The 25,719-nt window shown below is 38.7% G+C and overlaps 1 protein-coding gene across 1 annotated transcript in view; it reads left to right on the forward strand.

Annotated features, from left to right (window-relative positions):
• Positions 1-25,719, forward strand: part of DNTT (DNA nucleotidylexotransferase) — a 221,801-nt gene that overhangs the window by 105,755 nt on the left and 90,327 nt on the right. Inside the window, exons 4-6 of the mRNA XM_045023028.1 lie at positions 1,797-1,925; positions 22,353-22,523; positions 23,768-23,839. Of these exons, the coding sequence (XP_044878963.1) occupies positions 1,797-1,925; positions 22,353-22,523; positions 23,768-23,839 (372 nt within the window). The remainder of the gene's footprint in view (positions 1-1,796; positions 1,926-22,352; positions 22,524-23,767; positions 23,840-25,719) is intronic.

Below are 25,719 nucleotides of genomic sequence, written 5' to 3' on the forward strand. Positions count from 1 at the left end.
ATAATTTTCCAAAGGCAGGATGTGAATGTGCCATCTTACCATTCTCTTGGACACATAGGAAGAGTTTCTGCTTTTTTATTGCTCTTGATATGTTCTCAGCCTACCTGCCTGATATCGGGATTCAATTCCACCATGGATTATTCTTCTCAGGACTCCAGTTCTTGGATAGCTGCCTTTGCAGCCTAATGAAAATAATGCCTTACTATATATTCCATTCAGTAACATTCTTTTTGTTCACCATCTTCCCAGTGGCATTGTACATTAGCTATAATCAATCATAGTGCTTATGATTTAAAGTCAGTTTAAAAGTGTCATTCATGAAAGTATACAAGAGTGGCAGAGTAATGCTGCTGACCCTCACTGAAACACTTTTTGGCTATTCACTATAACAGCCTTAGACAGACAGGCAATAAGTTCCTTCCTTTCAAAATTGTCAGTAAATTCTCTTTCTTCAGCAGCATAAAAATTACCTTGAGTTTCTGAGAGTACCATTACATAACCGGATGAATTCTTCTATTCTCCACTGGCTCATATCCAATGGCAGCTTTTACATGAAATAATATATACATAATAGCTTATTTAGTGTGGTTGAAATTGTCCCTTTGCTTACATATTATAGAGAAAGTGGTCATCTTTCCATTGTTGAGGTGGAAGCAAACTTCCCCTTATAAGCCTGATTTTTTGTCTTCCTCTCTGACTTCACCAGTATTAAACCAGTTCAACTGGAGTATGTGTAATGACAATTTATGTTCTTTCAACCTTAACTATTCTAGTTTGGGAATCTTGCTTCACTAACAAAGAAAGCAGTGCTATTTAGGTCATACCTACTGGTGTTAGCACCACAGTATAGATGCTTCCTACATTGATGGAATGGGGTTTCTCTATCCCTGTAGATAATCTACTGTCCTGAGTGGCGGTAGGTAGGTCAAAGAATTCTTTCATCAGCCTTGCTGCATCTACTTTGGGGGTTAGGTTGGTGCAACTACAGTGGTCAGGAGTGTGAATTTTTCATACCCTTCAGCAACATAGCTATGTCAATCTAAATTTTAAGCAAAGACCAAAGCCTTCATGTTTACACTGCATGGGAATAGTCTCTTCCAACTCCACTACTGACCTGCTGCATAACCTTGTGAAAGTTGCTTAACTTCTCTCTGCCTCATTTTCCCTTTTGGAAACTAGGGGTAATAATATTTACTTATTCTTGTTAATATTTCAATGGGGGTAGAGAGATCTATGCAGGTATTTTATACCTCGCACTTCTGTTGGGGATGAAAAAGTGGGGAAAAGTTTCATGGGATGGAGGGGGAGGACTATCACATTTTTCCAGTTCAAGTACTGACTTTTATGTAAAGTATTTTGAGATCCTTGGACATAAATCATAGGTAAGTGTAAAGTAATAATAAAAATATATTTATGGCAGCAACTAGAATATAAGCAAATGTTTGATTTAAGCAGTTGCTTAATGGCTTGTCATTATTTATCTTCTCTGCAATGTCCTTGTAATCCAGCGCTGGTTGATTCGAATGATCCATTGAGTTTTCAAGTAATTGCTACGGCCAATAAAAATCTACATGCATGGTGTTTCTGGAGAAATAGAGCACGCATGGTAATTGCCGCAGAAATCAGTTTTCTCAATGGATTGTAGGAAAGTTATTTGTTTTCCCAGGAAAATGTTAAGTTAAGGTATTGCAAATGAAATTAATGGATGATTTCACTATTCTGTTGTTTTGGGAGCATATTTTTGGTGTTCCAGACTATTTGACAGACTCTATAATTTTTTCCTCCTCTCTGTTCAGGTGCAACAAGCTTATCCTGCTACTTCGGATACACCTGAATCAGAAACTTCAACATTTGTTGCAGGCACAGTCTCCCAGTATGCATGTCAGAGGAGGACCACCTTAAATAACTGCAACAAAAAGTTCACGGTAATAGATTTTCCATGAAACCTACAGCTGAGGAAAGTAAACTAATATAGTTCTTGTGTCAATGTCATCCACATTACAGTTGACAAATTCACAATGAAATGTGCACCATGAGGAGTGGAATTTATGAACCTGACGAATCTAAAGTTAAATTGATCTTAAGTGTAGGGCTGTCAAATGATTAAAAAATTAATTGTGATTAATCGAGCTGTTAAACAAAAATAGAATTCCATTTATATAAATATTTGTCAAGTATCAGAAGGGTAGCCATGGTAGTCTGTATCCACAAAAACAACGAGGCATCTGGTGGTACCTTAAAGCCTAACAGATTTATTTGGGCACAAGCTTTTGTGGCTAAAAGCCCCCACTGCATCTGAAGAAGTGGGGGGGGGGTTAACCCATGAAAGCTTATGCCCAAATAAATCTGTTAGTCTTTAAGATGCCACCGGACTCCTCATTATAAATATTTGTGGATGTTTTTCTACATGTTAAAATATATTGATTTCACTTACAACACAGAATATAAAGTATACAGTGCTCACTTTATATTTATTTTTATTATAAATATTTGCACTATAAAAATAAAAGAAATAGTATTTTTCAATTCAGTTAATACAAGTACTGTAGTGCAATCTCTTTATCATGAAAGTTGAACTTACAAATGTAGTTATGTGCAAAAAATAACTGCATTCAAAAACAAAACAATGTAAAACTTTAGAGCCTACAAGTCCATTCAGTCCTACTTCTTGTTCAGCCAATCGCTCAGACAAACAAGTTTGTTTACATTTGCAGGAGATAATGCTGCCCACTTCTTGTTCACAATGTCACCTGAAAGTGAGAACAGGTGTTCGCCTGGGACTGTTGTAGCTGGCATTGCAAGATATTTACATTCCAGATATGCTAAAGATTCATATGTCCCTTCATGATTCAACCACCATTCCAGAGGACATGCGTCCATGCTGATGATGGGTTCTGCTCGATAATGATCCAAAGAAGTGCAAACCAACACACGTTCATTTTCATTATCTGAGTCAGATGCCACCAGCAGAAGGTTGATTTTTTTTTGTTGTGGTTTGGGTTCTGTAGTTTCCACATTGGAATGTTGCTCATTTAAGACTTCTGAAAGCATGTTCCAAATCTCATCCTTCTCAGATTTTGGAAGGCACTTCAGATTCTTAAATGTTGTGTCGAGTGCTGTAGCTATCTTTAAAAATTTCACATTGGTACCTTCTTTGTGTTTTGTCAAATCTGCAGTGAAAGTGTTCTTAAAACGAATAACATGCTGGGTCATTGTCCGAGACTGCTATAACATGAAATATATAGCAGAATGTGCGTAAAACACAGAGCAGGAGACATACAATTCTCCCCCAAGGAGTTCAGTCACAAATTTAATAAACAATTTTTTTTTTTAACAAGTGTCATCAGCATGGAAGCATGTCCTCTGGAATGGTGCCCAGAGCATGAAGGGTCACACATAAATACCTTGCAATGTCAGCTACAAAAGTGCCATACGAACGCCTGTTCTCACTTTCAGGTGACATTGTAAATAAGAAGTGGGCAGCATTATCTCCTGTAAATGTAAACAAACTTGTTTCTCTTAGCGATTGGCTGCACAAGAAGTAGGACTGAGTGGACATGTAGGCTCTAAAGTTTTACATTGTTTTGTTTTTGAGTGCAGTTATGTAACAAAAAAAAAAATCTACATTTGTAAGTTCACATTTCATGATAAAGAGATTGCACTATGGTACTTATATGAGGTGAATTAAAAAATACTATTTCTTTTATCATTTTTACATTGCAAATATTTGTAATAAAAATAATATAAAGTGAGCACTGTACACTTTGTATTCTGTGTTGTAATTGAAATCAGTATATTTGAAAATGTAGAAAAACATCCAAAATATTTATTAAATTTCAATTAGTATTCTATTGTTTAACAGTGTGATTAATCATGATTAATTTTTTTATCATGATTTTTTTTTGAGTTAATCGCGTGAGTTAACTGTGGTTAATCGACAGCCCTACTTAAGTGTAATTATGTCTTTTAAGTGTTGCTATTGAAAAGTTAGCTTGGTGGATATTTAAATGCTGTATTAATAGCTTTCAATTGCTAATTTTAAATATATTACTTTCAATATACTGTTCTTATAATATGTTTAAAAATATCTTTTGACCTTTCATTACAATATCACCTGATAGAATGAGGGCCCAGCTATACAATGAGTTGTTAGAACATTTTATCTAAAATGGATTGGTCTTGGCCAATCAGAATGCAAAGATATAGTACAATTTTGAATTTTTTCCATTATGCAATTCCATGAACTCTGGTTGTGAAGCTCTTATTTTAATAATAATTTTAGATATGAATAATCATTCAAACATATCTTAATTTATTTAAGCATTTTAGGATAAAAAGAAAAAATTAATTACTTTCTAGTTAAATAGGCATCTAAAAAATTGTCATATGCTGTACTTACCTTCCTAATATTATAGATCTGTACACCCTTCCTGTGTACTTCATGTATTTACATATGTGTAACTATAAAACACATCTCTAACTACAGTTCTGTTTATTAATAGTAATACTTGACACGTACACTCTGTGTGTGTTTGTGTGTGTGTATATATATATAAAATTTTATTTATAAGATCCAGATAAAAAATATGTAAAATGGAACTAAAGTTGAGAATATATACTCATAATTTAAAAGTAAAAACACTGTAGCGATGTTGTACTTAATCCAAAACCAAGTATTACAAACCTTCAAAAGTCGGAATTAATGTTGAATTTAAAAGAAATCTAAATATTTTCATGTCTGGAAATGCAGTTAAGACACCCTAACAACTTTATATCCTTCCTGTAGTGATGCTATGTAATAATCATGTGACTATGATTTGTGCATAATAGTGTTTGTGGTCCTAGATGAGATTAAACTGATTTTAAGAATACATTAGATTTTTTTTTCTTTTTTTCCCCTCTCATGGCATCATTACTATGTGGCATTTGGATTAATGGTCTTTGTTGTTGTTGTTCATAATTGAAATATACTACTTGAGCAGAAATTGATGAACAACATTTTGCCCTGGAGAATTTTAAAAAACCTGTCATCTTTCAAAAAGGCTAACATGTCCTATTTTGACCCACAGTGAAATTGAGGCTACATGCTACCCATAAGCAGACACTCTCTTTCAAAATGGTCACTGTCTTCCACTGTCCCTAAAAGAAGTGAGGCCAAGCCATGCTAAGGAAAGTTCCTGGGCCCCTATGTTGTCAGGACCTGTAATCTCCCTCAAGGGTATTGGGAACAATGGTGGTTCCCATCTACATTATTCACGTAGCTGGAGTTGAGTAACTTAGGTCGACTTAGCCCCATAGTGTAGACCTGCTCTTAGTCACTGTATAGATCAACTATTTGAGAGATTGTGTGGCAATTAGTCACCCTTGTCCCCATTAAACTATTTACTTTTTCATCGGCTTCACTTTCAGATAAAATGGTTTGTTGTGAGTTTGTTGTGTATTTCCTTCTTGATGGTGTCATCTAACTATTTGACAGAGCTTTTGAGCCTATCAAACATTTCCATCTCAGAGCTACAAAATAGACCTGCTTGTTAGGGCTGCTTTCCTTTCACACCCAAAAGTTGCAATGACATCAGCTGGGGCCTTGCATTGCAAGGAATGCAGGAGTAGATTCCCTTATCTGGAGCAATAGATGTCACTTTGCCTAATGTTACAGGAGTTTGATCTTCAGTGTTGAGTTGTGTTGTGATGTCAGTCTTGTACTAAAATCATAATTAATGTACTTGAATAAAAGTATTCCAACAGATTTTTCAGTGCAAGTACTTAACTACAATGAAGCATCTGTATAATTCAGTTGTGCAAGCTGTGGGCAGCCAATCATTAAATGACAAACTGTCTCTGGCTCGCTTACATATAGGTCCAAACTCTCTTGAATTATGTGTTGGTGTTAGAATCTCTTTATAACAGTTGTATTCTGAGAGACAAACATGTTCCCTTTGCTCTCATATTTTAGGCAACCAGTGATTGCTTTTCTTGGTGCTAATGATTTTTGGCTTTCCCTACTACTAGATGGCATAGGACGAAAGAATTATTTGCTTCTGCATTCTTGAATGAGCTCTGGAATTCTTCCTTTACCACTGACCCTTGAGGCCCTGGCATCCCATTTTAAGTTCCTCTTTTGGAAGAGCAGTTGCTGAGTAGAGGCAATTAAATGTGACATCTCCTATACTACCTATCAGAGCAAGAAAACAGGCATTTTGTTAACATGGCAGTGATGTGAGAGTGACAAAGCTTAGGTTATGCTTTCTTGGGAGATATGGTCCTTGGTGACTACTTTCAGGTAATAAAACTTTAGTCATCAGTTTGTATACTGAATCTCAACCCATATGCACTTGGCAACCTACATCTCATTAAGATGGCAACGAAATTTGAATTGATCATGTGATGACAACGCTGTGGACTAGTGTAGGCCACGTGTAATAGATATGCTCGATTATCTCATATTTCCTTGTTATTGTATGAGCCAATGACTTTTTAATCTCACCACCTTGCATGGTCTTTCATACCAGCAACTCTCAACCAGCCCAATCAACCCATTTAGGCCAGATTTTACCACTCTTATACATATTAGGCTTGATTCTTTGATACACCATAGAAAGGGGAGGCTGCGGTACCATGATTCTCAGCTGCCCATCCTCAGCACAAGTTACAGCTGCAGGGAAGCAGCTTTAATTATTGCCACTAATATAAGATCCCTCCGGTCCCACCCCAGCATGCCTCCTCCCCTCCCTGAGGGAGTAAGGGGATTTAAGAGTTCCCCTTAGACCTCTGCACAGGCTACCCAGATTTTGGGGCCAGATGTATAGGTAAAGCACTTATTTTGTCCTATTACCCTACCATCAAGCAGGTGTAGGGGAGGAGAAAGAAAGGTGAGGAGTGGGATATGGTGAGAGTCTTGGTTTTGCATACATGAGCCAAGTGATGGGTATTGTGTTTTGCTGTTGTCTTATGCTAGTAGCACAGTACTACTTCCTCAGGAGCCGGGTACAAGCAGTGTGCGAGGCAAAATGCCTTGTAGGACTACCCCTGGCCAGTTTAATTACCATCCGTTGTTGAAATCTGTGCCTAAAGACACAAACTATCCCATAGTATGTAACAGACAGAATACATGAAAGTTTCTTAATTTGCAGAAAACAGGGAAGAAAAAGAAGGGGGAATGTATTTTAAAAAACTATGACTGTTGAATCCGTGAAATGAAGTGATTAACACAGACAATCGTAAGAGCTGAGATGGAGTTATAAAAGCTGTATATATACCATAGATTAGTAGAGAGCACCATGATTTCCTTTACTTATTCAAACAACTAAAGGCCTGATCCTGTAACCCTGACTCCATCAGCAGTCCTGTTGTCTAATTGTGTGAATATGGATAATTCAGACGAGCAAGGTTGCAGGATCATAGGATGATATGTTGGACCAGAGGCTGTTGTTTAATACATTTTCTTTGCGTCTGTCTTAAACGTTAATATTATGATAGAATATAATAGCAAAGTAGTGTTCTAAAATTAATGTATGAATAGCGAGTTACCTTTCTCTCCCCTCAAAAAGTGCACATGGGAAGCTGCATCTTGTTTTTATGTGATAAAATAAACACTGTCATTTGGCTTTGCCTGAAAGGGAGAGTTGATTTGAATATTAATACTGGCTTGCAATAAAACTCAAGACAGACATTTTTCTTAGAGAATAATACAATTTAATTCTTACAGAAGAAGCTAATTAAGTCAGAGGCAAATAGTTCTGTGCTTCTGAGGCTTATTACCAATGTTATTGAACGTTACTCCGCTCTGGCTGTTACTCATGGTAATAAAAATGTGAATGTTTAGCATGGATAAGACTCAGACTTTAAGGCCAGAAGGGATCATCTAGTCTGACCTTCTGCACATTGCATGCCACAGAACCTCACCCATCCAAAGACACCTTATTGTCTGTCTTTCCATTTTGTTAGTGGAAAAAACAATGGTTGTTTAATTTTCTTTTCTGTTCCTTTTGCATGTGATTATTGAACCTAAAGGAATATGTTACAAAAGTCAGCTGTCTCAGTGACTCTAGTAACTTAATAAATTTATTTTTATTATTTTAAATCAGACTAACAAGGCCCCAGCTTTAATTTTACAATCAACTTTGGGTTCTTGTAGGTGGAAATACATTAAACTAGACATATGCCCCACAACATCCTCTGGCTCCTCAAGACATAACATTTTTAGAAGAAAATTTCTAGATGATGTGTCAAAATAGCAAGATAAGTTATGCTCTATGTGTACTTAGCCAAAAGGAGTAGGTGGCTTGCTCAGAAGAGGAAATATCTCCTGTTCATTTTTGAAAATAATTTGGGGGAGGATCCTATCTTGAACACAGCTAGGATATAAAATACTTTTAGACCCTGCAGCAATCACCATTCACACCCTATTTTTGAAATTATGCTACTTCCTTTGGCAATATACTTAGTACATGTGATTTCCTTAGTGTAAGTGATTTCTTTTTAGCGTTTTGTGTTTTAACATTATACTATATGCTTTCAGCTGCACAGTCAATAACCAGAATCAATACAACAGTGCTGATGCTCTTACAGCATTGTCATTCTCTGTCAGCAGTGCCAACCTTGAGTGCCTGTTTGTCCTCTTCTTCCACAACTGCCTTCACACGTTCTTCCATACTATATGGAATACTGTTGTTGTGTCCTTCAAATTTTCCTCAAGATCCACTTCTACTGTTATATCTACAGGAAACCAAGCATCTACTTTTGAATTCTTTGAGGGCAGTTGGTGTTAGCTGATATTTACATTTTTATTATACATAAATGATTCAGATCCATCTGGTTGCGCTTAGAATCTTATTACTGCTCCCTCATCATCTTCCCCGGCCCCCTTCACTTATTGTCTTAAAATTAGGTTGTAAGGTCTTTGGAGCTCTTCCTAGGTGTTTGTACAAGGCCTGATACAATGGGGCCCTGCTCATGGCTGAGGCTTTTGAGTACTACCGTGATACAACTAAATAAAATAACAATAATCCTGGTTTGTTTACTGTGAATATCAATGAATTATTCTTGGCCATTCAGAATTATGGGGCTTGATAAAATATGACTATTTAGTAAATTCAAAATTACTTGTTAGGATTTATATATAATATATATTTTTCCTGAGTCCCCTAATTGACTCATGATATAAGGCACGATTTACACTGGTGACAGTGAGAGGAGAATCAGGCCCATAAGAACATAAGAATGGCTATACTGGGTCAGACCAAATGTCCATCAAACCCAGTATCCTGTCCTCTGACAGTGGCCAATGGCAGGTGCCCCAAAGGGAATAAACAGACAGGTTATCATCAAGTGATCCATCCCCTGTCACCCAATCCCAGCTTCTGGCAAACAGAGGCTAGGGACACCATTCCTGCCCATCCTGGCTAATAGCCATTGATGGACCTATTTCCATTAATCTATCTTGCTCCCTTTTGAACCCTGTTATAGTATTGGCCTTCACAACACCCAAGGAGTTTCAGAGCTAGACAGTTGTGTTGTGTGAAAAAATACTTTCTTGTGTTTGTTTAAAACCTGCTACCTATTAATTTCATTTGGTGGCTCTTTGTTCTTGTATAATGAGAAGGAGTAAATAACACTTCCTTATTTACACTCTATACCACTCGTGATTTTATAGACCTCTATCATATCCCCCCTTAGTCGCCTCTTTTCCAAGCTGAAAAGTCCCAGTCTTATTAATCTCTCCTCATATGGAAGCCGTTCTATACCCCTAAGTTTTGTTGCCCTTTTCTGAACCTTTTCCAATTCCAATATGCCTACTGTACTTAAGCTGATTATTCATTATGAATCCTATTTAAATTAACTTGTGTCTATTTTGAATGGATAAAAATATAAGAGTGGCCATACTGGATCCAGACCAATGGTCCATCTAGCTCAGATGGTCCATCTTGCTCAATATCCCGTCTTCAGAGAGTGGCTGGGGCCAGATGCTTCAGAGGGAAAGAACAGGGCCATTTATCAAATGATCCATCCCCTGCTGTCCAGTCCTAGCTGCTGGCAGCTGAAGGTTTAAGGACACCTGGAGCATGGAGATACTTAATAGGTCCATCCTCTCCACAAGCTATCAAGTCATAGGAGTTGTGGCTAAAGTGATATTTATTTATTGCCCTTGAATAATAATGACTCTTCATAATAGTTGACTTATAAGAGTAGTCAAATGATTGTCCTGCTGCCATTTAGTGCAATCTTTCAAAAGATGTTGGTCATTCAACTAAGATAATAACCTCTTAATCATACACCATATCCCTGACTTGAAGGTCCATATCTTTTCAGTGCCTATATCTAGAGTTCCATGCATCAAGCTCATTAAGGTGATCTATTACTGTGGTTCATGAGAAACAAAGTTTCCTTTGATGTAAGACCATGTATGTGTACCAATAGCATCACTGTGGATGGTGTTGTGAATTTCTATTCTGTTTAGTTCCTGAACCTTGGTTTTATTTTAATCTAGTCTGGTGGACTTAGAGGAAGAGAGAGGTGAGGGCTATTGTGGAGACTTTACACAGCACCTGTTCATCTAGGAAGAGGAAAGTAGAAGACCCTGTGCCTTCTCATGGGATTTCAATTTTTTTGGTTTTAACTGAAGGATGGATTGTGTTAAAAACAGCACACTCTAAGAGAAACTATTATTGTGTATTACTAAAAGAAGAAGAGACTGCTGGGGAACTGCCCTTGAAGAAAAGTGAGTCTCTGATTTTAGGCCAGCATAAAGAGCATATGATAGAAGCAAATAGATAAACTCTAATGACCGGTGATTGCCAAGAGAACCAGGAGGTGGGTAGGCCATTCTAATACACTGGTTGTAATCTGAACACTGAAAATTCAGGCAACAAATAATGCTAGAATTTAGAAATCTAGAGCAAAGTGATATTTAAAACCCAAGAAAGCTGACAGAAGGAGCTGTTTCTAAAAGACTTGAGAAAATATTTAATGGAATTACAAAGCTACTAAGTGGCCACAAATTCTATGCAGTTGTGCTTGTGGGTAACATTCAGTCTGACTATTTGGAGTGGTAGCTACACAGCTGGGGATTTAAGAACTGAATACTATAGGACAGGAGATAAAAATGAATGTAATGTTCGGCCAAATGAAGTGAGTTCCATCCTGACTGCTAAGTCTTTTCTTCAGGTGGAAAAGCCACCAAGAATGACACAGTGGTCTCAGGCCAGTCTGTGTCTTGACACAGTGAAATAGGTTTTGATATGTTATTTCTACATTAGAATTTTGAGAAGAATCCAGTTCCATCCTGGCAAAGGTTCATAGACCATACAGATTCAAAATGTTCTAAGCACCAATGTAACTAAACTACTTTGTTGCTTACAGAGCAACATGCAAGAGCTTCACACATATTTTACATATAATGCAAAAGAGGACCAACTTGTATTTTTATTAGTTTTAACTAAACTTCAGAGCTTCTCTCCAATACACCCCCACCCCATACCTTTTCACTGAGCACAGTGAAATTTGTATGCTTTTGTGTCAGAGCACAGTTGGTCCTGAAAGTCAAACGGTGAAATCCACTTGCAGCAACATTCTTTCAGCATCTGAATTTTAGCCATGTCACCAGCATGTGCTAGACAGAGGACTGGGCAAGGAAAGGAAATTTTGCAATGAAAGCATTTCAGAAAGTGAAGAGCTGAAATTTTGCCCAGATTTCTTTCACATTTAATTAAAGCCTCATCCTCTGGAGAATACTCTGGAGATGATGAAACTCTTAAATCTGTTAGAGATCTCTAGAAATTTGGTTTTCCACTAAGCTATTTTCATTTAAACTATCAAGCTGTATTGTTTTTCATCAATAAGCAGGGTAGGATACATCAGCCTTTTAAGTTAAGAAGCCCTGAAGGGTTAGAATTGGTCAGTGGCCAGTAACATTTTCCTGATTATATCACTGCACACAGATTTCATCAGTGATATCCTACTAGGCGGCAAGCTTCTTTTGATTCAATTTAAGAAAATTAAAATATCTTAATTCAGAACTGTTTCATGTGCCTTCCCTCCACCCCAACTCTGCAGAATATTATCCAATGCACTCCTATGGCATTGAACAGGTAGCTACTATTCTTGGAAATAAGTTGCTTATTTAAAAAGTAGAACAATTTTATAAAAACAGTCAAAACTTGCTTAATGTAAGAAGACAGATCTATAATTAATTGCAGTATTTGCAGGCAATATTTTGTACAGCGAATAATGCATATTCAACACTAGTTTAATTGTTTATTAAAAAAGGCTTAATGAGCTCTGCAAAGGCAGGAAAACACTGAATAATGCAAACTAGACTGAAAGAAAGTGCTTTGATAATCTTTGCTCGTTGACTGTCAACAACCCCTGACTAAAATGCTACATCTGATTGTCGTCTTAAATAAAGGTAGTGAAACAGCTTTTCCAAGATCTGTCTACCCTAAGCAGAAAGCAGTAACTACCTACTTAAAATAGCAGTGCTATTGTATTATATATAGCTACATTTATCATGATAGCTAATGCCAGATCAACTTGAACTTCTGTGGAAAATGCATCTATTTAAGTGTTCAGGTGAAAGCTTGTTATTTGGATTGAAAAGAAATATCCTTAGACTTCATTAGTTTGTAAATGAGGAAGAAGACTCCTTTAGTCATTGCAATGTGGACACTCACCTCTAAGTGCCTTTTGGTGGCTAGGTGTAGTATTGCAGGGTTTTTTCATACTCCTGGTGTGCCCTGCAGGCTGCCAGCTGACACTGGTGGGTCTTTAGTGGCTTGGCCCTCCAGCCAAGTCACAAAGTCCAAATGAATCCATTCCAGGGTAATAGAGTCCAATAAATTATCAGTTCTCTTGCCCTCACTAGGGTCTTCAGCCCCAGCTCTAGGCCCTTTAAATTCAGTCCTTTGCTTGGACTCTCAAATAAGCCCTGTCCCCCCTCACTCTTGAGGTTTATGCCACTGTGACTGGTAGGGGAACCCAGGCCCACCTCTATGCTGGGTTCCAACCCAGGGACCCTATAAACAGTTGCTACACACTGCTTGATTTCAGTTCATTGCTGCTTTCTCCCTGGGCCACTTCCTACTTGGCCCCTTTTTGCTTCACCTTTTACCTTAAGGTTAGATTTCTTAGGTCCTGTCTCTGCCTGCAAACCCAGCAAATGCAGACAGAACCAAACTTGGGTTATCCCTTAAGCTCCTTTGGCCAGAGAGGAGCACCCTTCTCTGCCCCTCCAGTCTCAACCAGGGATTGATCTTTCAGGCCCTGCAGCTCCTTTTTTCTGACCCTGCTGGGTGCTGATTGGCTGCTTGAACTGCTGTGAGGCCTCTGTAGGCCTCTCTAGCCATGTCTCAGGGACCCGCCTTCACTGCTCCTTTCCTGACACTTTGCTGCTTCATGGGTCAGGTTGTAGTTGGACCATAAGGCCTCCTGTAGGGAGCTGCAAATGCCAGGTACACCCCGTCACAATCATGTATCATTATTACATACTGTATAGCAATTATGCAAGCTGTCCCGCCACGACAAGGCACGAACACCAGAGGACAGTTTTGTCTTGGTGTTGAGTTTCCTTTCGGCTTTCACCACTGGCAGTCATGTGGGACATTGACTCCTGAAGGCCATCACACACAGTAATGGTCGATTTCTCTGTCGCTGTTTCCATAACATATTTTGTTTTTTATGGGATGGGATTGTTAACCCTGTGCCTAACCTCCAACCTGGAGGATGAGGGTGTCTGTTTTGTCTGGCCCCGCCCCACAGACCAATCTGGCATGGTTGAACCTACCAGAAGCAAAGAGCGCCCACCGACACAGATGCTGGGGATCATTAGAGCACACAAGATGCAAACTCAAGATTGATCAGAGCTGCGTATTTTCAACACTACTTTATAGTGCTGAATGCTGGGGAATGAGAAAGTATGACATGTCCAAACTGTCTTCATTCCATACAAACTGCCTAAGAAAAATCCTCCGTATCTTTTGACCCAGAACAATCTCAAACCAAGATCTATTGACACAGTGCAGCCAAGAGGATCTGAGCACCATCATTGCCAGGAGACATTGGAGATGGATTGATCATGTGCTTCGGATGGAAACTGATTCCATGACCAGAGTAGCAATAAGATGAACACCTGAAGGCAAGAGAAAATGAGGCCACTCGAAAACCACATTGTGAAGAGCTGTGGAAGCCGAGCTGAAAAACCTGAGGCACAGTTGGGGAGCCATTGAAAGACTTGCCAGAAACAGACAGGAGTGGAGGAGCTTTGTCACTGCCCTAAACACTAGAGGCATAATAGGAACATGATGACGATGATGATGATGATGATAGCAATTACCTGCTGAAATTGTTTTCTACATATATCTCTGTCTGTCTAGTTTACCTTCACAAGCAGGCAGGAAGCCATACCTTTAGGTTCTGTTCTCTGTGTAAACCTGCTGTGGCCAACCATCTAAAAAAGAAAAGTCTCTCGCAGCTGAGGCTTTCTGTAAGCTTTATTCTGGAGTTTTAAAGTGCACAGGCTGTACTGAGAGTAACAACGTGGGGGTGGGGCAGAGGCCTGATAATGTCACCATAATCTGGACCATAATCTCTTACTCCCAAACTGCCCTTGCTGGAGTGGTGGGTGTCATTCTCGTGAAGAACTGGAGAAAGAATCCCTTTCTTTTAACACCGAACAAGCAATTATACTAGAACAAGGAAACCTGTTTTGTCCCCAAAGATACTCTGCCTCTTTCTGTATCACTGCAGACTTTTCTCTGGTCCTTTTTCCTTTGCTTTTTGTTAGTTTTGTTGTTGTTGTTTTGTTTGGTTTTTACTATTTATATGTTTCCACATACTGCACATTTCATGGGCTGTCCAGTAGAATTATGGAATTATGCAATTTTACACCTTGTCAAAGCCGCAAGACCAGGTAATACAAACCCAGACAATACTACATAGACATAATATATGAGGGTTTGGGTAAAAATAATAAAATAGAAGACATACACGAATAAGGAGAGGAGGAAAGGAGAGGATTGTGAAGGGGGAGGGAAGAGGCTAGGTGGAATGGAGCTCTGACATTCTTTGAGCCATCTCAACATCTTTATGCAAATATATCTAGAAATGGGATCCCAATTTCTTCAAATTCATATAATTGCTATCTACAGTGATAAAATATTCTTTCCTTGGTGGCTAATTCAGACAGATCTGAATTCACTGCCTATTTTGAGCATAAGCCTACTCTTCCATTTTTATAAGATCACATGTTTGAGAACGAACATCTTTGTGGGGGAGTTAAACCCATCTTAACAAGTAAATAATTTCCTAGCATATTATTTTTGGCTCCAGATTGGCTGCTGAAGCTGAGCGCTATTTTAACTTTTGTGTCCGGGTCTTTCCACAGTTGCCTGACTGTTAGACCGTCCCATTTGAACAGCACTATAGGGATTAATCTGGAAGCAGTGCTATCTACATCACTGCCAGGTTACCTATAATAAAACACTGAAACCCCACTTGCCTCTGTGTTTTCCTTGCCCCTGCCTGATTCCCAACATGACAATTCCAGTGTTGCCAATTCTTGTGATTTTATTGTGAGTTTCATGATACTTGTTGTTTTTCTTAAAGCTCTGGTCCTTCAGTGAAGTGATTACATGATACTCTCAGCTTTCATTAAAAATAAAATAGTAGGATTTTAGTGGAGCTGGCTGTAGGATAGGTTATTTTATGAATGGAATTTTTTGACTTTTTGTCAAAACAAGAAAACACTCTTCACAAAAATATTCATTTAGTCAAAACCTCAATTTTCTTCTGAAAAACTGGTTTGATAGAAATTTTTCTACTAGCTCTAGTTCTTAGCTCTCAGAGGTGAGGAAAAAGACTGAAAATGTGAAATGAGTGTATCCTAAAAAGGGCAAATTAAAAAAAAAGAAGCACAAATGTCTTTTTTTTAATCTCATGAGTTTTAAGCCAAATTCATAACTTTCTGGGGCCTGAGGCATGAGTTTTGAATGGTTGGGGGTGGCAATACTGTAATACCCTGCCTCACAGTGGCTAGTTTCCCAACCAGTGCAACCCTCAGATTTAACTTCCATTCTTGGCCAGCTGCTGTATTTGTGGGGAAAAGGGCAAAATTCTGCCCTAGGTGACAGACGGAGAGACTGTCTTAAATCTAAGCTACTTTACCTAACCATTTCCACTTTCTGCCATTAAAAGGTCATAATTCCACTATTGTTAATTCTGAGTTTAATGTTGTGTTAATTCTGAGTTTAATGTTGATTTTTTGTGTGTGCTTAGTTTACCACTTTGTTTTGTAGTTTAAACCAAGTAAGAAAAAGAAACTCTTTTGACCTCATTCTCAACACGCTCCCTGCTATAGAAACTTCACCCAGAAAGAGGTTGCAATGGCGTAACACCTCTGCTTCATTGTCCTTCTTCCACGCAAGGACCTGCAGGCAGCTAGTAAAACTGTAAAACAGTTATCATAGAATCATAGAATCTCAGGGTTGGAAGGGACCTCAGGAGGTCATCTAGTCCAACCCCCTGCTCAAAGCAGGACCAAACCCAACTAAATCATCCCAGCCAGGGCTTTGTCAAGCCTGACCTTAAAAACCTCTAAGGAAGGAGATTCCACCACCTCCCTAGGTAACCCAGTCCAGTTCTTCACCACCCTACTAGTGAAAAAGTTTTTCCTAATATCCAACCTAAACCTCCCCCTCTGCAACTTGAGACCATTACTCCTTGTTCTGTCATCTGCTGCCACTGAAAACAGTCTAGATCCATCCTCCTTGGAACCCCCTATCAGGTAGTTGAAAGCAGCTATCAAATCCCCCCTCATTCTTCTCTTCTGCAGACTAAACAATCCCAGTTCCCTCAGCCTATCCTCATAAGTCATGTGCTCCAGCCCCCTAATCATTTTTGTTGCCCTCCGCTGGACTCTCTCCAATTTATCCACATCCTTCTTGTAGTGTGAGGCCCAAAACTAGACACAGTACTCCAAATGAGGCCTCACCAGTGCTGAGTAGAGGGGAATGATCACATCCCTTGATCTGCTGGAAATGCCCCTACTTATACAAGTCAAAATGCCATTAGCCTTCTTGGCAACAAGGGCACACTGTTGACTCATATTCAGCTTTTCGTCCACCGTAACCCCTAGGTCCTTTTCTGCAGAACTGCTGCCCAGCCATTCGGTCCCTAGTCTGTAGCAGTGCATGGGATTCTTCCGTCCTAAGTGCAGGACTCTGCACTTGTCCTTGTTGAACCTCATCATATTTCTTTTGGCCCAATCTTCTAATTTGTCTAGGTCCCTCTGTATCCTATCCCTACCCTCCAGCGTATCAACCACGTTATGATTGGCTAGCGAGAGGTTTGGCTAAGGATGCACTGATTCAGTGGCCTGCCATGGAGCTCCCAGAAGAGGTTAAAACTCTTTTCTCTTGGTGTGAAAATAGAAACTAGTGGTGGAAACTAGAACTGGTTGGGAATTTTTAACAAAACTATTTTGTTGAGAACTGTTGATTCAGCGAAACCACTTTTAACTGAAGTTTTGTTGGGAAGGTTTCTCAGGTCCAGGATACACTTCCTGATAAGAGAGAATTAACCAAGAATAGCCAATAGCCTAAAAATTAGGGCACTCATATAGGAGACCTGGATTCAAGTCCCTACTCTGCCTGATTTTTAACAGTGATTTGCACTGGGATCTGTCACATCCAGGTCAATATCCTAATCACTGGGCTATTCTAGAGTGAGGCTCTCTCTGGTTTTGATGAGAAATTCCCTCCTGGACCTTTGAAAACTTCCCAATGAAAATTTTGTCAACACTGATAGAAGAGTTTTATGTGGGGTGCTCTGCTTGATTTGGTCAAGGACCTGAACTGGATTTACCACATCCCACATTATTGCTGTAATCATGAAGGTATTAGCTAATTCTCTCTCTCATCCCAAAACCTCAACATTTTTAATGAAAAAGAATTCTTGTTTTCCAGCCAGTCTAATGAAAACACCTTCTGGCCACCACACCCAAATTTGGGATGAATCTCCCTTCGGCTGCCATACTGCACTGGTGTGTGAAGGTGCTATATATGCCCTTCCCCACCCCAATAACTGGGTGAATCTCTGTGGAGTGTGATCTCCCATCCTTTGGTGTGCACAAATGGGATGTGTCCCCTTTTCTAAGTTAGTTTTCTGTTGCTGTCTATAGCTTCCTTTAAAAAATCATGTATATAATTTTCACACACACACCCTTGTTAAAAATGTATCTAAAGAAATGAATAAATTAAGAAATTGAATATTTTAAAAAATGAGGCAAATGAATGAATGAAAGTGTAATGAATGAATCTATTTCTATAATTAGAAATTAGCTTCACAACTTTAGAGAAGGCTAATGAGAACCTATGATTTTGTGGCTTGCTTTAGTAGACAGTCTTTTCTCAGAAAAAAATCTTCTCCCCTCCCTGTGAATTTTTATACCCAAGGGTTAACTGAGTATAAATAGCTACAGAGGCTACCAAATCAAACATCTTCCTAAACAGCTCCCTATCTCAAGAGGTCTTACATGAGATGTTCTGAAAACAGAAGAGTGCAACACTTATTAGTCTGGTAGCAGGAGCTGGTAAATAAATATATAGCTAGAAATAGGATTCCTCTAGTGAGATGGATTAAAGGTGACTAAGCTTTGGGGAGAGCAAGGAATAAGGTTACCCTGCAGAAAAGATATATAGCAAACAAAATTCTTTGTAACAAGATGATGCCCTGATGAGTTTGTGTTATAAGAAGCTTGTGCTTGAAAACAATAGAGGAAACCATGAGAGATTCAAAAGCGAATTGGTTCTGGACCTATTGTGTGAGAATGCTATTAGCTATATAAAGAAGACTGCAGGAAAGCAGGCAGAATGTTAATATTCAATTCAGCATATAAGACACACACAAAGGCTACAATGCGCTTCATATAGTTTTGCTTAGTGGTAGAATCAGTGACGTATCTATAATAAGGTTAAACATTGTCTACTGATGGAACAAAAGGTCTTGGGTCCTGATCTTGCATACAGATCATGCCCATGCAGAATGCAGAACCCTATTGACTTCCCCAGAATATGTATGAGCATGTAGGTCCAATCATAGACAACTGAATGCATGATTGGAGCCTTGGAAGGTAAATCAATTTGGTTGGGATCCTCTTGAGTCCAGAGAAGGAAAAGAAGGTAGAACAGTTCCAAGTGGTCCTCTCCTGAATTAGATCATCATTTCATTTAATGCAAGTGAAGGAGGCTGGACACTACACAAAACCGTTTATGGCTTGAACATGTTGACTATTTCAATGAAGTCCTGTATTATACAGAAAGTCAGACAAGATGATCAGTATGGTCCCTTCTGGCCTTATTATCTATGAATCCCTGACTGGGTCTAACTGGAGTGAAACCAATTCCTGATTAAATGAAAGGATAGAAAAAACTAGACATATTCCTAAATCAGAATGCACCCCCTAGCAAAACATCTGCCACAATAGTCTCCGAGTTAGAAAAGGTGAACAGGTGTTCAATGAACACAGAGGAATAGAGCACTTCAGGTGAGAATGTAGAAAAAGCGAGGCAAAAGAAAAAAGGCTTTTACTCAATAAAAGGTACCTCTTTTAACATTTACATTTTGTTGAAAATGATGTTTCACAAATTCTAAAGTCAATAGAAATATTTCCATGAAAACAATTATTTTCTTTCATGTTAAACACAACCCTGCATTGTTTACAACCCTAACACCATGGCATTCTAACTGGCCTATTTTCATTGTCCAAGCTGACTGAAATGTGAAATGTAATCAATATTCATTGCAAAAATTAAATGAATTTTGAAAAATTCTTTCAGTTTTAATAAACTAAATGATTAGAACGAAGTACATTTTAAAAAAAACTTCCAGACATACTGGGCCCTTTCGATCTACTGGGCCAAATTCTGTTTTCCTTTACACTGGTGTAAATTAAGATTAACTCTACAGAATCTCTCGTGATGTAAGTCAGTGGGGCTGGGACCAGGCACATTATGTCTGGAAACATTAAGCAGGTAGAATTTAAGATGTACGAGTCATTATGCTTTAACTTGATTTTTGTCTCTAATATATTTTGAGGAACAACATAATCTAAAATTAAAACTCAAAGCAAAATCTAAATCTTTAAGACTTAATGAATAATAAATAAATTAATTACAAATAAATGTAAATCTAACCCTGAAACATACATAACAAGCCCTCAATATTAGAGGAGAAAGGAGAAACACTGCTCAGTCAGAGCTGGGTAGTCTTGCTGTCTTTCTTCTAGGTACCATCAACTGCTGTATCTGCTCTGGTGTTTGGCTCACTCTGCCTGTATTACACTTGCTCTGTTCTCACCATACCTATACACTAACAAAGGTCCAGACTGACCCTTTATGATCAACCCTGTGTAAAGAGTAGCAAGGCACTTTGAGGGAAGTCCTGACTCAGAACTCCTTTCCTGCTTCCCATTTGACCCCCACATCTCCTTGGTCTCAGGGAAAGTAACTTATTTCAGCCCTCATTGTGAGTTTACTTTCTTTTTAACTCTAGTTTAATTCTATTGGCTGCCAGGCTGTGGAGGCTGGGGGGCCAGGCTTCATCCACTCCCTGTTTCTCTCCAACCCCTTCCTGGCCATCTACTCAGCGGGGTAGGTAGTACTGGGCATCATGAGACATGCACTAATATGTAGAGGGTGGGAGAAAGTCTTACTCTTCCTTATTCCCAACGTGCTTCCTGCCCTCTGAAGACCCTTTGGATTAGAGAACAGTGGGGTTTAATTCGCAGCCCCCTGAATCTAGATAATGTCAGCCACCCCTTCATTGTTTCCTGAAGAACTTAGTGGCTCATGGATTAAAGGAGGGAGCAGAAGGGAAGGAGTTATGTTACTGCTACACGAAGACAAGAAACATAAGCAATGAGGGTTTCTGACAGTTGAGGGATTATGGGTTGTTCAATTAGCATTAACACAAAGTATCCAAATTCTTCCTCGTCACACTAGATCTCCCCAAACACCCTGCTTTGCGGTATATTCTCTTCAAACATTTTGCACAGCTCTGATCAAGTACGCAAAATCTCAAGTTGGTTTTGTAGACGTGGGAAGTTCTGTGATTTTGTGTAGGGTCTCAATAAGCACTCACGTTTTTGGCTGCTAATCTGCACCAAGTCTTCAGAAGTTTATATGGTCACTATTTTTAAGGTTGTTGGACTTCAGATATTATTACACAGCTTGTTTTCCTCTGAAATTTAGAAGTGCTACATTGGAAAAGATGACAAATGCCTTCTGAACCATCTTGGGATCTGGTCCTTGCATTTCATTTTTCAAAGAATTTTGCTATTTTTAAAGAATTGAAGATGTTGTGTTTTTTCAAAGCTCTGCACATGGTATGTGGATAGTAAATACTACTGCTCTGTCAAGCAGTTTGTGAGTGCAGGAGCTTCAATAAACCAAGCCAAGGATTAGTGATGAGTCATCAAAGACTGCCTTTTCCCCTTTGTATAGGCTGAAAAGTTGAGGGGAGGGGCAAGTGCTGTTAGTTGAGCAGGCTGACTAGAAACATGGCTGCAAGTTGAAAGAAGAGAACAAACTCTTGGGGCTGCTGGGCCTGCCACATACTTTTCTTTGATTGTATTTGAGAAACACAGATGTCATGTAGTGACATGCTGAATAAAGTACCTTTGGGCAGATTTTGAAAACTTGCAGAAGCTATTTCACCTTGGCAGGCTCTGTAGAGTTTTCTTAAATACATGGAGGTGGTTAAATCATCTCTAGTGCTCAAGTACCAGGCTGCTAATTAAGCACTCATATGAAAACGTGCCTGTGGGTCATTCACTTCCGGTTAGAGCTGTGTGGAGGACAGAAATTCCATTTAGTCAAGGATTTTGAAATTCAGCTTCACTCCGAATTGGAATGAAACCAAAACATTTCAAAATTCTCTGTGAAGGAAAATGTTAAAAATAATTAGTCTTGGATCAATCAAAGAAAAACACTTTGTCTTAACTTTTATTTTATATTATATAATATTATGCAAAATAAAAATGTATACAAAAATGTCAAAATGTTTGGTTTAAAATTGTCAAAATAGGACATTTTGTCACTGTCAGACCTTTCTTTTTATTCTCCTCAATGAAATTTTTACAAAATTGACATTTTCTTGAAGCGTTTTTGATTTTGGCAGAACCGCACATTCCAACAGAAAATGGTTCTGTCAAAACGTTTCCAGCCAGCTTTACTGTTTGTGTGCCATAGTAGAAAGAAATCTTCTGTGAATCAGTTTGCAAACTCTAAGCTTTCTAAGGGGCATATAGAATATTTCAGCTTTTATTAACTTTGGTTGATTTTTGTTTTTGTTTTTTATCCCAGGATGCTTTTGAGATACTGGTTGAAAATTATGAGTTCAGAGAAAATGAAGTATCTTGCCTTGCATTTATGAGAGCAGCCTCTGTGCTGAAATTCCTTCCATTTACTATAGTCAGAATGGAAGATCTAGAAGGACTGCCTTGCATGGGAAGTGAAATCAGAAATGTCATTGAGGTAATGTTACAGTGACTTCCCTGCTAGATGTTTCTTTTACAGCTCTAATTTTTTTAGGGGCCAAAGGGGGGGCCAAGATGTTTGTCAGTGGGGATAACTTGTTTTTCTCCTGTATTAGAATTAGGTTATCCTCTATTATTAAAGAGTCAGTGATGTCAGTGTAACTTTTATAATAATCTGACTTTTTGTGCATTCCTTAAATTTCAATAAACATTACTTGTCACAGAAACATTCCTAATGAATTCAGGTAATTCAAGAATAAATAATGAGATACCATGTATAGTGTGGTGCTTTAAACTACATTCTCTCATTTAGATGACTTAATACCTCTTCATATATGACTTGTTCTGCACAGTACATGGCAACATCATTTTGTTAGTTTAATGCTTTTTTGAAAATATAGTTTTGGCAAAACCTGTACATATTTTAGTAATTTAGGCACAGATTCACAGAGGTACTTTGGTGCCTAAATCCCACTGATACCTAAATACCTTGTGAATCTGGGTCTTAGTGTTAATTTCGCCCTCTCGCCTACTTACAGAAAAGCCTTTCATCCAGGTGAGGGGTAAACTCCACATTCCTGTTGGGCCCTTTCGAATCCCCTACATTTTTCATTGCTTTAGTTTCTGGCCCTTTCAGGACCCCATGTCTCAGCCACTATTATTTCAGGAGACAATAGAGCAGAATGCCTTAGTTATCTGGAGAGGTCACTGCTGAATGTTTTGATTCACTCTGTTTCCCTTTTCCCCTTTCCTTCATGGGGTGAGAATATTGCCTCTACAATGCTCTTAGCCTCTGCTGGCCTGGGGGCTGGGAATTCAATTCAGATCTCCTGCACAATAGAGTGGAGATTGTTTTTTTTACACTGAGCAAAAATATATTCATTGTCACAGTGCTTCTGGGTTTGTTTGTTTGTAATAAACTCAATCAAATGCTGAAATATGATTTTCAGAACAGCTCAGTAAAGCATGTGAAATAATTGCAATCCAATTGACAATTGGGAAATAACTTGACGCCCAGCTGCTGATAATGTGCAATATTTTTTGTGGACCAAATCTTTACTCCATTCTTGAGTTAATGGAAGTTTTGCTTAAGTAAGGATTTCAGGATTTGGTCCTTTAGGAATAAAACAAGGGTGCCCTCTCTCTCTCTCTCTCTCTCTGCTGCTAAGAGTTCCCACTGGACTATTATATTACAGTTGAATAATTTCAGAAGTAAGAAGTAACCTATTACTGTATATACAGGAGATAATTGAAGAAGGAGAGAGTTCTCGAGCTAAAGACGTGTTAACTGATGAACGATACCAATCATTTAAAGTAAGTATATTTGTCTTAGTTTTGTTGTAGTTGCTTAAAAGTGTGTGTGATCACTTTTTTTCATGAGATCTTGGGTTCTTACTCAATATGTCTGTCATAGGTCTCACCCCCACTTGGAGCTGTTGGGTTCCAAAATGGGGACCTGCACTGGTTTCCCTCTAAACTAAAAATCCTAGTTTAGATCTGGTAAAAGCTGCCACCACCCAATCAGGTACATGGATTGGGACACAGTCCTTCCCCAAAATCCTTGGGGATCCCAAGAGCCCCAAATCTATGAGTTCTTACACCCAGGAGAAATAAACCATTCCCCCCTGCTTCCTCCCCCATACCTTTTCCTAGGAGAGATACCGGGATCTAACTACAGAGGGATGCCTCCCCCTCCCCTTTCTCTGAGAATCCACCCAAAGAAAGATTAACCAAGTCCTTTACAGAAAAAGATTGATTAAAAAATAAAAGAAAGTCACTGTCTCTGTAACCAAGATGGAACAATATACAGGGTCTAAACTTATCAATCTCTGGAGAGAATTCCCCCTCCTTTCTTTCTCAGTAAAAGCAATAACAGTACAGACTTAAAGAAATTCTATAGCAAAACACAGAATTGCAAATACAGAAATAAAAGTATAAGAATACTAGTTCCTTGCTAATACTCACTAGCTTGAATAGAAGAATTTATTGCAGAAACCTGGGAGGACTTGATTAAGATGTCTGGACTCTCTTAATTCCCAAGAGAGACTCCCTAAAAAACAAAGAACAGGAAAAAAACTTCCCTCCACAGGGATTTGAAAATATCTTGTCCCTCATTGGTCCTCTGGTCAGGTGTCCACAGGTACTGCTTGTTAACCCTTTACAGGTAGACAAAAACCTTAACCCTTAACTAACTGTTTATGACAATGTCTAAGAATCTAGTTAGACTTTATAATAAAGGAGCATCACAAGTACTGAATTTGATTTAATTCAGAGAAAGAGCATCACTTAAAAATAGGGACTGTGATAGAGTAAGAGAGAATAATTTGGAATCAGTTACTCTTCATCTTCTAATTAATGTGATACAATGTAATTTGCTGTTGAACGTCAATTAAAGGGTAATTTTTCTCCCCAAAATTGATGTAACATACACCCTTTTTTGCCTTAGGCTTAACCCAATATATTTTTGGTTCATTAGTCATGACTATGGCGCAGCACAGCCTTATTCTGATCTTATAAAAATGTCAGGTTGGGGATGATGACTAAGATCTATCTTTCATTCTGCTGAAACATGCCTCACAGGGAGAGGAGGCAGGGATGGAGGGAAGGCTTTGTTAGCAGGCTACTTCTAGATTTAGAAGTACATGAGAATTCAGCTTGAATAAAAAGTAGTTCAGAATCAGATGAGGTAGTAGAACAGTTCCCATTTAGTGAACATTCAATACATTCTCCACCAGAGAGGCTCTCTGTTTCAGGAGTTTATCTCTGAGAAAATTTTAATTTGATGGGTGTGTCTTTCCATGCATAGCAGTCTTTGGTATCACATATACTATAAACAAGGGAGTCGTGGTTTTGTTTTTCTAATACCCACTTCATCTTGTTGCCAGAAACTGTGTTTTAGTTAAGGTGATGATATAAGGACACAGGTGAAGAAGATAAGCTGTACTTACGAGGCCAATACTGGTCACATAGGTTATGTCTACACTGCAATTAGACACCCACGGCCAGGGCTGTCTCCAGGCACCAGCATAGGAAGCTGGTGTTTGGGGTGGCCAATTCAAAGGGGCGGCACTCCGTCTGGTATTGGGGCGGAACGTCTGGGTCTTCGGCGGCAATTCGGTGGCGGGTCCCTCATTCCCTCTCTTCCTCTTTGAGTTGCCACCGCTCGTTTATTTATTTATTTATTTTTTGCTTTG

This window comes from Mauremys mutica, chromosome 7, assembly GCF_020497125.1.
Source record: "Mauremys mutica isolate MM-2020 ecotype Southern chromosome 7, ASM2049712v1, whole genome shotgun sequence".
Taxonomy (NCBI): domain Eukaryota; kingdom Metazoa; phylum Chordata; order Testudines; family Geoemydidae; genus Mauremys; species Mauremys mutica.